This window comes from Vigna umbellata, chromosome 7 (genome assembly GCF_029865625.1).
Source record: "Vigna umbellata cultivar VRB3 chromosome 7, Vumbellata_1.0, whole genome shotgun sequence".
NCBI classification, from domain to species: domain Eukaryota; kingdom Viridiplantae; phylum Streptophyta; class Magnoliopsida; order Fabales; family Fabaceae; genus Vigna; species Vigna umbellata.
In genome coordinates this window covers 34,616,952-34,628,373 of record NC_142171.1, presented here as the reverse complement: position 1 = coordinate 34,628,373, position 11,422 = coordinate 34,616,952, and the positions used below count along the sequence as shown (strand labels likewise).

Below are 11,422 nucleotides of genomic sequence, written 5' to 3'. Positions count from 1 at the left end.
GTTGACGAAGTGGACGAAGTGGACGAAGTGGACGAACTGGACGAAGTGGAGGAAGTGGAGGAAATGGAGGAAGTGGACGACGTTGACAAAGTGGAGGAAGTTGACGAAGTGGAGGAAGTTGAGGAAGTAGAGGAAGTGGAGGAAGTGCACGAAGTGGAGGAAGTGGAGGAAGTTGAAGAATTGGAGGAAGTGGACGAAGTGGAGGAAGTGGAGGAAGTGGAGGAAGTGGACGGAGTTGAGGAAGTGGAGGAAGTTGACGAAGTGGACGAAGCGGACGAAATGGACGAAGTGGACGAAGTGGAGGAAGTGGAGGAAATTGATGAAGTGGAAGACGTTGGGGAAGTGGACGAAGTGGAGGAAGTTGACTAAGTGGAAGTGGAGGAAGTGGACCAAGTGGACGAAGTGGACGAAGTGGACGAAGTGGGGGAAGTGGAGGAAGTGGAGGAAGTTGACGAATTGGACGAAATTGACAAAGTGGACGAAGTTCAGGAAGTGGAGGAAGTGGAGGAAGTGGACGAAATGGACGAAGTGCACGAAGTGGAGGAAGTTGACGAAGTGGAAGAAGTTGACGAAGTTGACGAACTGTACGAAGTTGACGAAGTAGAGAAAGTTGACGAAGGGGAGGAAGTGGAGGAAGTGGAGGAAGTGGAGGAAGTGGAGGAAGTGAAGGAAGTGGAGGAAGTTGAGGAAGTGGAGCAAGTGGACGAAGTTGACTATGTAGAGGAAGTGGAGGAAGTGGGCAAAATGGAGGAAGTGGAGGAAGTGGACGAAGTTGACGAAGTGGACGAAGCTGACGAAGTTGACGAAGTGGACGAAGTGGACGAAGTGGAGGAAGTGGAGGAAATGGAGGAAGTGGACGACGTTGACAAAGTGGACGAAGTTTACGAAAATGAGGAAGTGGAGGAAGTGGAGGAAGTGCACGAAGTGGAGGAAGTGGAGGAAGTGGAAGAAGTGGAAGAAGTGGTGGAAGTGGAGGAAGTGGATGAAGTGGACGAAGTGGACGAAGTTGAGGAAGTGGAGGAAGTTGACGAAGTGGACGAAGTGGACGAAATGGACGAAGTGGACGAAGTGGAGGAAGTTGATGAAGTGGAAGAAGTTGACGAAGTGGACGAAGTGGACGAAGTTGACTAAGTGGAAGTGGAGGAAGTGGACGAAGTGGAGAAAGTGGACCAAGTGGAGGAAGTGGACGAAGTGGAGGAAGTGGAGGAAGTGGAGGAAGTGGAGGAAGTTGACGAATTGGACGACATTGACAAAGTGGACGAAGTTCAGGAAGTGGACGAAGTGGACGAAGTGGACGAAATGGACGAAGTGGACGAAGTGGAAGAAGTTGACGAAGTTGACCAAATAGACGAAGTGGACGAAGTAGACATAGTGGAGGAAGTTGACGAAGTGGAGAAAGTTGACAAAGGGGAGGAATTGGAGGAAGTGGATGAAGAGGAGGAAGTGGACGAAGTGGAGGAAGTGGAGGAAGTGGAGGAAGTGGACAAAGTGGAGGAAGTGGAGGAAGTGGACAAAGTTGACGAAGTGGACGAAGTTGACGAAGTTGACGAAGTGGACGAACTGGACGAAGTGGAGGAAGTGGAGGAAGTGGAGGAAATGGAAGAAGTGGACGACGTTGACAAAGTGGACGAAGTGGAGGAAGTGGAGGAAGTGAAGGAAGTAAAGGAAGTGCACGAAGTGGAGGAAGTGGAGGAAGTGGACTAAGTGGACGAAGTTGACGAAGTGGAGGAAGTGGAGGAAGTTGAGGAAGTCGACGAAGTTGACGAATTGGACGAAGTGGATGAAGTGGACGAAGTGGAGGAAGTGGAGAGGTGGAGGAAGTGGACGAAGTGGACGAAGTTGACTAAGTCGACCAATTGAAGGAAGTGGAGGAAGTGGAGGAAGTGGACAAAGTTGACGAAGTTGACGAAGTGGACGAAGTGGACGACGTGCAGGAAGTGGAGGAAATGGAGGAAGTGGAGGAAGTGGACGACGTTGACGAAGTGGAGGAAGTGGAGGAAATGGAGGAAGTGGAGGAAGTGGATAAAGTGGAGGAAGTGGAGGAAGTAGAGGAAGTTAACGAAGTAGACGAAGTTGAGGACATGAAGTAAGTGGAGGAAGTCGACGAAGTTGACGAAGAGGAGGAAGTGAACGAAGTGGACAAACTTGACGAAGTTGACGAAGTTGACGTACGGGACGAAGTGGACGACGTGGAGGAAGTGCTGGAAATGGAGGAACTGGAGGAAGTGGACGAAGTGGACGATGTTGACGAAGTGGAGGAAGTGGAGGAAATGGAGGAAGTGGAGGAAGTGGATAAAGTGGAGGAAGTGGAGGAAGTGGAGGACGTTAACGAAGTAGACGAAGTGGAGGACATGAAGGAAGTTGAGGAAGTGGACGAAGTGGAGGAAGAGGAGGAAGTGGACGAAGTAGACGAGGTGGAGGAAGTGGAGGATGTGAAGGAAGTGGAGGAAGTGGAGGAAGTGGACGAGGTGGACGAAGTTCACGAAGTTGACGAAGTGGAGGAAGTGGAGGCAGTGAAGGAAGTGGAGGAAGTCCAGGAAGTCCAGGATGTGGAAGAAGTTGGCGAAGTGGACGAAAAGGACGAAGTTCACGAAGTGCACAAAGTGGAGGAAGTGGAGGAAGTGGACGAAGTGTAAGAAGTTGAGAAGTGGACGGAGTGGACGAAGTGGCCGAAAAGGACGAAGTAGAGGAAGTTGAAAAAGTGGTGGAAGTGGAGGAAGTGGACGAAGTGGAGAAAGTCGAGGAAGTGGAGGAAGTGGAGGAAGTGGAGGAAGTGGAACAAGTGAAGGAAGTGGACGAAGTTGACGAAATGCACGAAGTTGACGAAGTGGACGAAGATGACGAGGTGCACGAAGTGGACGAAGTGGAGGAAGTGGACGAAGTGGACGAAGTGGACGAACTGGACGAAGTGGACGGAGTTGATGAAGTTGTAGAAGTGGAAGAAGTGGACGAAGTGGTTGAAGTTGACGAAGTGGAGGAAGTGGATGGAGTGGCGTAAGTGGAGGAAGTGGACGAAGTGGACGAAGTGGACGACGTTGACAAAGTGGAGGAAGTGGAGGAAATGGAGGAAGTGGAGGAAGTGGATAAAGTGGAGGAAGTGGAGGAAGTGGAGGAAGTTAACGAAGTAGACGAAGTGGAGGACATGAAGGAAGTGGAGGAAGTGGACGAAGAGGAGGAAGTGAACGAAGTGGACAAAGTTGAGAAAGTTGACGAAGTTGACGTAGTGGACGAAGTGGACGACGTGGAGGAAGTGCTGGAAATGGAGGAAGTGGAGGAAGTGGACGAAGTGGACGACGTTGACGAAGTGGAGGAAGTGGAGGAAATGGAGGAAGTGGAGAATGTGGATAAAGTGGAGGAAGTGGAGGAAGTGGAGGACGTTAACGAAGTAGACGAAGTGGAGGACATGAAGGAAGTTGAGGAAGTGGACAAAGTGGAGGAAGTGGAGGAAGTGGACGAAGTAGACGAGGTGGAGGAAGTGGAGGAAGTGGAGGATGTGAAGGAAGTGGAGGAAGTGGAGGAAGTGGACGAGGTGGACGAAGTGGAAGACGTGGAGGAAGTGCTGCAAATGGAGGAAGTGGAGGAAGTGGACGAAGTGCACGACGTTGACGAAGTGGAGGAAGTGGAGGAAATGGAGGAAGTGGAGGAAGTGGATAAAGTGGAGGAAGTGGAGGAAGTGGAGGAAGTTAACGAAGTAGACGAAGTGGAGGACATGAAGGAAGTGGAGGACGTGGACGAAGTGGACGAAGAGGAGGAAGTGAACGAAGTGGACAAAGCTGACGAAGTTGACGTTGTGGACGAAGTGGACGACGTGGAGGAAGTGATGGAAATGGAGGAAGTGGAGGAAGTGGAGGAAGTGGACGAAGTGGACGACGTTGACGAAGTGGAGGAAGTGGAGGAAATGGAGGAAGTGGAAGAATTGGATAAAGTGGAGGAAGTGGAGGAAGTGGAGGACGTTAACGAAGTAGACGAAGTGGAGGACATGAAGGAAGTTGAGAAAGTGGAGGAAGTGGAGGAAGTGGACGAAGTAGACGAGGTGGAGGAAGTGGAGGAAGTGGAGGATGTGAAGGAAGTGGAGGAAGTGGAGGAAGTGGACGAGGTGGACGAAGTTCACGAAGTTCACGAAGTTGACGAAGTGGACGAAGTTGACGAAGTGGAGGAAGTGGAGGCAGTGAAGGATGTGGAGGAAGTCCAGGAAGTCCAGGAAGTGGAAGAAGTTGGCGAAGTGGACGAAGTGGACGAAGTTGACGAAGTGGACGAAGTGGACGAAGTGGACGAAGGGGACGAAGTTGACGAAGTGGACAAAGTGGACGAAGTGGAGGAATTGGAGGAAGTTGACGAAGTGGAAGAAGTTGACGAAGTGGACGAAGTGGACGAATTTGACGAAGTTCACGAAGTGCACAAAGTGGAGGAAGTGGAGGAAGTGGAGGAAGTTGACGAAGTGTAAGAAGTTGAGAAGTGGACGGAGTGGACGAAAAGGACGAAGTAGAGGAAGTTGAAAAAGCGGTGGAAGTGGAGGAAGTGGACGAAGTGGAGAAAGTGGAGGAAGTGGAGGAAGTGGAGGAAGTGGAGGAAGTGGAACAAGTGAAGGAAGTGGACGAAGTTGACGAAATGCACGAAGTTGAAGAAGTGGACGAAGTGGAAGAAGTGGACGAAGTGTACGAAGTGGACGAGGTGGAGGAAATGGACGAAGTGGACGAAGTTGACGAAGTTGACGAAGTGGAGGAAGTGGAGGAAGTGGAAGAAGTGGAGTAAGTGGAGGAAGTGGAGGAAGAGGAGGAACTGGACGAAGTTGACGAAGTGGACGAAGTGGACGAAGTGTAGGAAGGGGAGGAAGTGGAGGAAGCGGAGGAAGTGGACGAAGAGGACGAAGTTGACGAAGTGGAGGAAGTGGAGGAAGAGGACGAAGTTGACGAAGTGGAGAAAGTGGAAGAATTGGAGGAAGTAGAGGAAGTGGACAAAGTGGAAGAAGTGGAGGAAGTGGAGGAAGTAGAGGAAGTGGAGGAAATGGACGAAGTGGATGAAGTTCACGAAGCGGAGGAAGTTTAGAAAGTGGAAGAACTGGACGAAATGGAAGAACTAGACAGTGTGGAGGAAGTGGACGAAGTTGACGAAGGGGAGGAACTGAACGAAGTGGACGAAGGGGACGAAGTTGAGGAAGTGGAGGAAGTGGAGGAAGTGGACGAACTTGACGAAGTGGAGGAAGTGGACGAAGTTGACGAAGAGGAGGAAATGGACGAAGTTGAGGAAGTGGAGGAAGTTGAGGAAGTGGAGGAAGTGGAGGAAGTGGAGGAAGTGGACGAAATCGAGGAAGTGGATGAAGTTGACAAAGTGTACGAAGTGGACGAAGTGGAGGAAATGGACAAAGTGGACGACGTTGACGAAGTTGACGAAGTGAAAGAAGTGGAGGAAGTGGAAGAAGTGGAGTAAGTGGAGGAAGTGGAGGAGGAGAACGAACTGGACAAAGTGGACAAAGTGGACAAAGTGCAAGAAGGGGAGGAAGTGGAGGAAGTGGACGAAGAGGACGAAGTTGACGAAGTGGAGGAAGTGGAGGAAGAGGAAGAAGTTGACGAAGTGGACGAAGTTGACGAAGTGGGACAAAGTTGACGAAGTGGACAAAGTTCACGAAGGGGAGGAAGTGGACGAAGTGGACGAAGGGGACGAAGTTGACGAAGTGGAGGAAGTGGACGAAGTGGAGGAAGTGGAGGAAGTTGACGAAGTGGAGGAAGTGGAGGAAGTGGACGAAGTGGACGAAGTGGACGAAGTGGAGGAAGTTGACGAAGTGGACGAAGTGGACAAAGTGGAAGAAGTGGACGAAGTGGCGGAAGTTGACGAAGTGAAAGAAGTGGACAAAGTGGAGGAAGTGGATGAAGTGGAGGAAGTGAGGAAGTGGACGAAGTTGACGAAGTGGACGAAGTGGAGGAAGTGGAGGAAGTGGACGAAATGGACGAAGTGGACGAAGTTGACGAAGTGGACGAAGTTGACGAAGGGGAGGAAGTGGATGAAGTGGAGGAACTGGAGGACCTGGAGGAAGTGGACGAAGTTGACGGAGTGGAGGAAGTGGACGAAGTTGACGAAGTGGAGGGAGTGGACGAAGTTGACGAGATTGACGAAGTTGACGAAGTGGAGGAAGTGGAGGAAGTGGAAGAAGTGGAGTAAGTGGACGAAGTGGAGGAAGAGGACGAACTGGACGAAGTTGACGAAGTGGACGAAGTGGACGAAGTGTAGGAAGGGGAGGAAGTGGAGGAAGTGGAGGAAGTGAACGAAGAGGACGAAGTTGACGAAGTGGAGGAAGGTGAAGAATTGGAGGAAGTGGAGGAAGTGGAGGAAGTGGACAAAGTGGAAGAAGTAGAGGAAGTGGAGGAAGTGGAGGAAGTGGAGGAAGTGGACGAAGTTGACGAAGTGGAGGAAGTGGAGGAGGTGGGGGAAGTGGACAAAGTGGACGAAGTGGAGGAAGGGGAGGAAGTGGAGGAAGTGAGGATGTGGACGAAGTTGACGAAGTGGACGAAGAGGACGAAGTGGAGGAAGTGGACGAAGTTGACGAAGCGGACGAAGTTTAAAAAGTAGAAGAACTTGACGAAGTGGAAGAAGTGGAAAGTGTGGAGGAAGTTGAGGAAATGAACGAAGTTGACGAAGTGTACGAAGTGGAGGAAGTGGAGGAAGTGGTGGAACTGGACGAAGGTGACGAAGGAGAGGAAGTGGATGAACTGGACGAAGTGGAGGTAATGGACAACGTTGACGAAGTGGACGAAGTGGACGAAGTGGACGAAGTGGATGAAGTGAACGAAATGGACGAAGTGGACGAAGTGGCCGAAATGGACGAAGTGGACGAAGTCGACAAAGTGGAAGAAGTGGACGAAGTGGCGGAAGTTGACGAAGTGGAGGAAGTGGACAAAGTGGAGGAAGTGGACAAAGTGGAGGAAGTGGATGAAGTGGATGAAGTGAGGAAGTGGACGAAGTTGACGAAGTGGACGAAGTGGAGGAAGTGGAGGAGGTGGAGCAAGTGGAGGAACAGAACAAAGTGGACGAAGTGAAGGAAGTAGGGGAAGTGGACGAAGTTGACGAAGTGGAGGAAGTGGACGAAGTTGACGAAGTGGAGGAAATGGACGAAGTTGACGAAGTGGACGAAGTTGACGAAGTGGAGGAAGTGGAGGAAATGGAGGAAGTGGACGAAATCGAGGAAGTGGATGAAGTTGACGAAGTGTACGAAGTGGACGAAGTGGAGGAAATGGACAAAGTGGACGATGTTGACGAAGTTGACGAAGTGGAGGAAGTGGAGGAAGTGGAAGAACGGGAGGAAGTGGAGGAAGTGGACGAAGTGGACGAAGTACAAGAAGGGGAGGAAGTGGAGGAAGTGGACGAAGAGGATGAAGCTGACGAAGTGGAGGAAGTGGACGAAGAGGACGAAGTTGACGAAGTGGACGAAGTTGACGAAGTGGGACAAACTTGACGAAGTGGACAAAGTTGACGAAGGGGAGGAAGTGGACGAAGGGGACGAAGGGGACGAAGTGGAGGAAGTGGTGGAAGTGAAGGAAGTGGACGAAGTTGACGAAGTGGATCAAGTGGAGGAAGTGGAGGAAGTGGAGGAAGTGGAGGAAGTCGAGGAAGTTGACGAAGTTGACGAAGTGGACGAAGTGGACAAAGTGGAAGAAGTGGACGAAGTGGCGGAAGTTGACGAAGTGAAAGAAGTGGACAAAGTGGAGGAAGTGGATGAAGTGGAGGAAGTGAGGAAGTGGACGAAGTTGACGAAGTGGACGAAGTGGAGGAAGTGGAGGAAGTGGACGAAATGGACGAAGTTGACGAAGTGGACGAAGGGGAGGAAGTGGACGAAGTGGACGAAGTGGAGGAACTGGAGGAAGTGGATGAAGTGGACGAAGTTGATGAAGTGGAGGAAGTGGACGAAGTTGACGAATTTGAAGAAGTGGACAAAGTGGAAGAAGTGGACGAAGTGTACGAAGTAGACGAAGTGGAGGAAATGGACGAAGTGGACGAAGTTAACGAAGTTCACGAAGTGGAGTAAGTGGAGGAAGTGGAAGAAGTGGAGTAACTGGAGGAAGTGGAGGAAGAGGACGAACTAGACGAAGTTGACGAAGTGGACGAAGTAGACGAAGTGTAGGAAGGGGAGGAAGTGGAGGAAGCGGAGGAAGTGGACGAAGAGGACGAAGTTGACGAAGTGGAGGAAGTGGAGGAAGAGGACGAAGTTGACGAAGTGGAGGAAGTGGAAGAATTGGAGGAAGTGGAAGAATTGAAGGAAGTAGAGGAAGTGGAGGAAGTGGACGAAGTAGAGGAAGTGGAGGAAGTGGACGAAGTGGATGAAGTTCACGAAGCGGAGGAAGTTTAGAAAGTGGAAGAACTGGACGAAGTGGAAGAACTGGACAGTGTGGAGGAAGTGGACGAAGTGGAGGAAATGAAAGAAGTTGACGAAGTGGACGAAGTGGACGAAGTGGACGAAGTGGACGAAGTGGACGAAGTGGACGAAGTGGAGGAAGTGGAGGAAGTGGAGGAAGTGGACGAAGTTGACGAAGGGGAGGAACTGAACGAAGTGGACGAAGGGGACGAAGTTGAGGAAGTGGAGGAAGTGGAGGAAGTGGACGAAGTTGACGAAGTGGAGGAAGTGGATGAAGTTGACGAAGTGTACGAAGTGGACGAAGTGGAGGAAATGGACAAAGTGGACGATGTTGACGAAGTTGACGAAGTGAAAGAAGTGGAGGAAGTGGAAGAAGTGGAGTAAGTGGAGGAAGTGGAGGAGGAGAACGAACAGGACGAAGTTGACGAAGTGGACAAAGTGGACGATGTGTTCCATATGTTCTTCATGGAAAATGTGCTGAATTAATGAAGCCACACGGTTGGCTTGTGTTCCACGTGTTGCACATGTAAAATGTGTTTCTAAGTTGGCTAATTGAGGATGAGAAACAGCAAGGCTTCTTGGGTCTTTGGTATAGGTTCCAAGTCTTCCTTATTTGGCCTACAAAACAAGGTAAAGATATTTAGTTAAAGAAGAACAAGCTAAGGCTTAGAAAGAAAAGATTAAGTCCTTTATTCAACTTTCCTTTCTTGGTCTTAGAGTGAAGTTGATACTTCTTTGGATGGAAAGTCCCTAAAGGGGTTGCCATCATTCCCTCCCTCTTTAAAAACGATTTGTCCTCAAATCGGGAAGAAAGAAAGAAGCACAACTTTGGTTTTTGTGTTCCTCCTGGGTCAAAAATATATCGACAAAAAATAGCAACAATTAGTATGAAGATAAGAATGTATGCAAAGATAAGAAGATAAAATGAAGGCCTTTTGACAAAAATTTTAGAAGAAGTCTTGACCTTTAATAAATTTTTGTATGAACTTTGTTTTGAACATTCCCCATGATAAAATGAAGAAACAAAGTGATGTTTTTGAGAAGAAGAGTCAAGGTATTTACCTTTTAAAGAAGAAGTTAACAACATGCATACCTTTGTCTCCTTCTTATTTTCTTGAGAAGGTTGCTTGTCCAACCTATTTTCTTGTTTTCTTTCTTTTTCAATTTTTTCTTTGATTTTTTTCTCATCCTCTTTCACTTGTTCAGGTGTAAGAGGAATCAATGTGATTTTATTTCCTTTATGGAGGAAAGTTATTTTGTTGGTATAGCCATTATGAGTGGAATTATGATCAAATTGTCATGGCCTACCAAGTAATACATGCCCAACATCCATTGGAACAACATCACATAAAATATTTTCTTCATAGTTGCCGATGGATATTGGTATGCTTACTTGTGTGTTCACAACTATTTCTTCATCCTATGTTATCCACTGAAGCTTATAAGGCTTGGGATGAGAAATAGTAGGTAAAGCCAATTTGTTCACCACTCTAGAACTACAACAATTGCAAGAGGAACCACTATCCACAATTAATGAACAAGTGTTTTCAAATATTTTTCATCTTGTTCTGAATAGGTTTTCCCTTTGTGATTGTTCTAGTTCATTGGTTTGACTTCCAAGAAGTCGTCTTACCAATAATAACTCACCTTCACAAGGTAAGGCTTCTTCCTCAGATATAGAAGTATCTGAGTCACTAGAAGAATCTTCATTTTGACTTTGATGATCTAAGAGATAAGTAGACCGTTTGTGAGGACACTCAGAAGAATAATGTCCTCTCTCTCCACACTTAAAGCATTTGGTCTATCTACCCCTTGTTTCTTTTGAAGATTCTTTGTGAAAGGTATTTCTTTCTCGCTCTCTCTCTTTTTCTTTACCTTTCACTTTCTCTTTTTCTTTTTCTTTTTCTTGAGGCTTTTCATACCTCTTTGGACTACCCTCCCTCTTAGGATCTGTCCTATAGTCGGAGGTGGTAGGGTAGTTCCTTTTAGTGAAAGCTTTTCTTCTAATTTGTTCTTCCACTCTCACACATAGCTGCACAAAATCATTGAGATCTAAATAAGGTAAAAGTTCTACCTTATCTCTGATCTCATAGTTAAGACCGCTTTGGAACCTAGCTATGGTGAATCTCTCTTCCTCTTTTATCCTAGCTCTTAACATGAGTAATTCTAACTTTTGCCTGTATTCCTCAACACTCATGTTTCTTTGTTGAAGTCGATGGAGCTTGTCCATGACTTCTCTAGCATAATAGGTTGGGACATGCCTTCTGTGTAAGGTTGCTTTCAATTCATTCCAGTATTGGATGGTGTAGTCGCCATGCATCTTTTGATCTCTTATGATGGATGTCCACCAATAGAGGGCTGCTCCTTGAAAGGTCAAAGTAGCTAAGGTCACTCGCCTCCTATCATCTATGTGGTAGCACTCAAAAATCTGTTCGACCTTCATCTCCCACTCAAAGTATTCTTCTACATTGTCTCTTCCATAGAAGGGTGGAAGGTCAAGTTTAGGTTCCACATGATGGTCTCTATGGTTATGATGACGCCTAGGAGGGCGTTGATAGTGATCATAAGGGTGATAACTATGGTGACCACTATGTTGGGAATGATCATCATGATCATGGTTTTGCCTATGAGAGTGATCCCCTTGTGAATGCCCTCTTTGAATGAAAGTAAGATTGGCGACCATTTGCCTTAGTTCATGTAACTCAGCCTTGGTTCTATTGAGCACTTCTCTCAACTCTATGTTGTCCTCATCATGATTGGTGTTACCTTGAACACTAGAGTGACTCATGCTTGTGAAGTAGAGAAAGTGTTTTCATAAAATTTGAAAGCCTTGCACAAGTATGAATCAAAACTTTTGGAAAAGAGGATTTGTTTGTATTTGGTGAATGACTTCTATAGAGATTCTAAAGGTGAAGAAACCGAATAGCTCCCAGGAAGGAGAGGTGAGTCACAACGGACAAGCTTAGAAACCTTGTTGACGGACAAATTTATGAACACCAAAATATGATGTCACAAACTTGTTTTTCAATCGGCAAGTATGACCGAATCGTTCAAGTAATAACCTTGGTAAGACCAAGT

General features: G+C 47.7%; 1 protein-coding gene across 1 annotated transcript; it reads right to left on the bottom strand.

Annotated features, from left to right (window-relative positions):
- Window positions 1-10,145: 10,145 nt before the first annotated feature.
- LOC148195832 (uncharacterized) lies at window positions 10,146-11,132 on the bottom strand. Its single transcript, XM_088095297.1, has one exon. It carries the CDS (start codon window positions 11,130-11,132, stop codon window positions 10,146-10,148), a length of 987 nt encoding a protein of 328 aa, XP_087951423.1.
- Between the last annotated feature and the right edge of the window lie 290 nt (window positions 11,133-11,422).

Excerpts from the sequence above, each read along its gene's own strand:
- LOC148195832 (XM_088095297.1), bottom strand. The coding sequence starts at position 11,132 with ATGAGTCACTCTAGTGTTCAAGGTAACACCAATCATGATGAGGACAAC.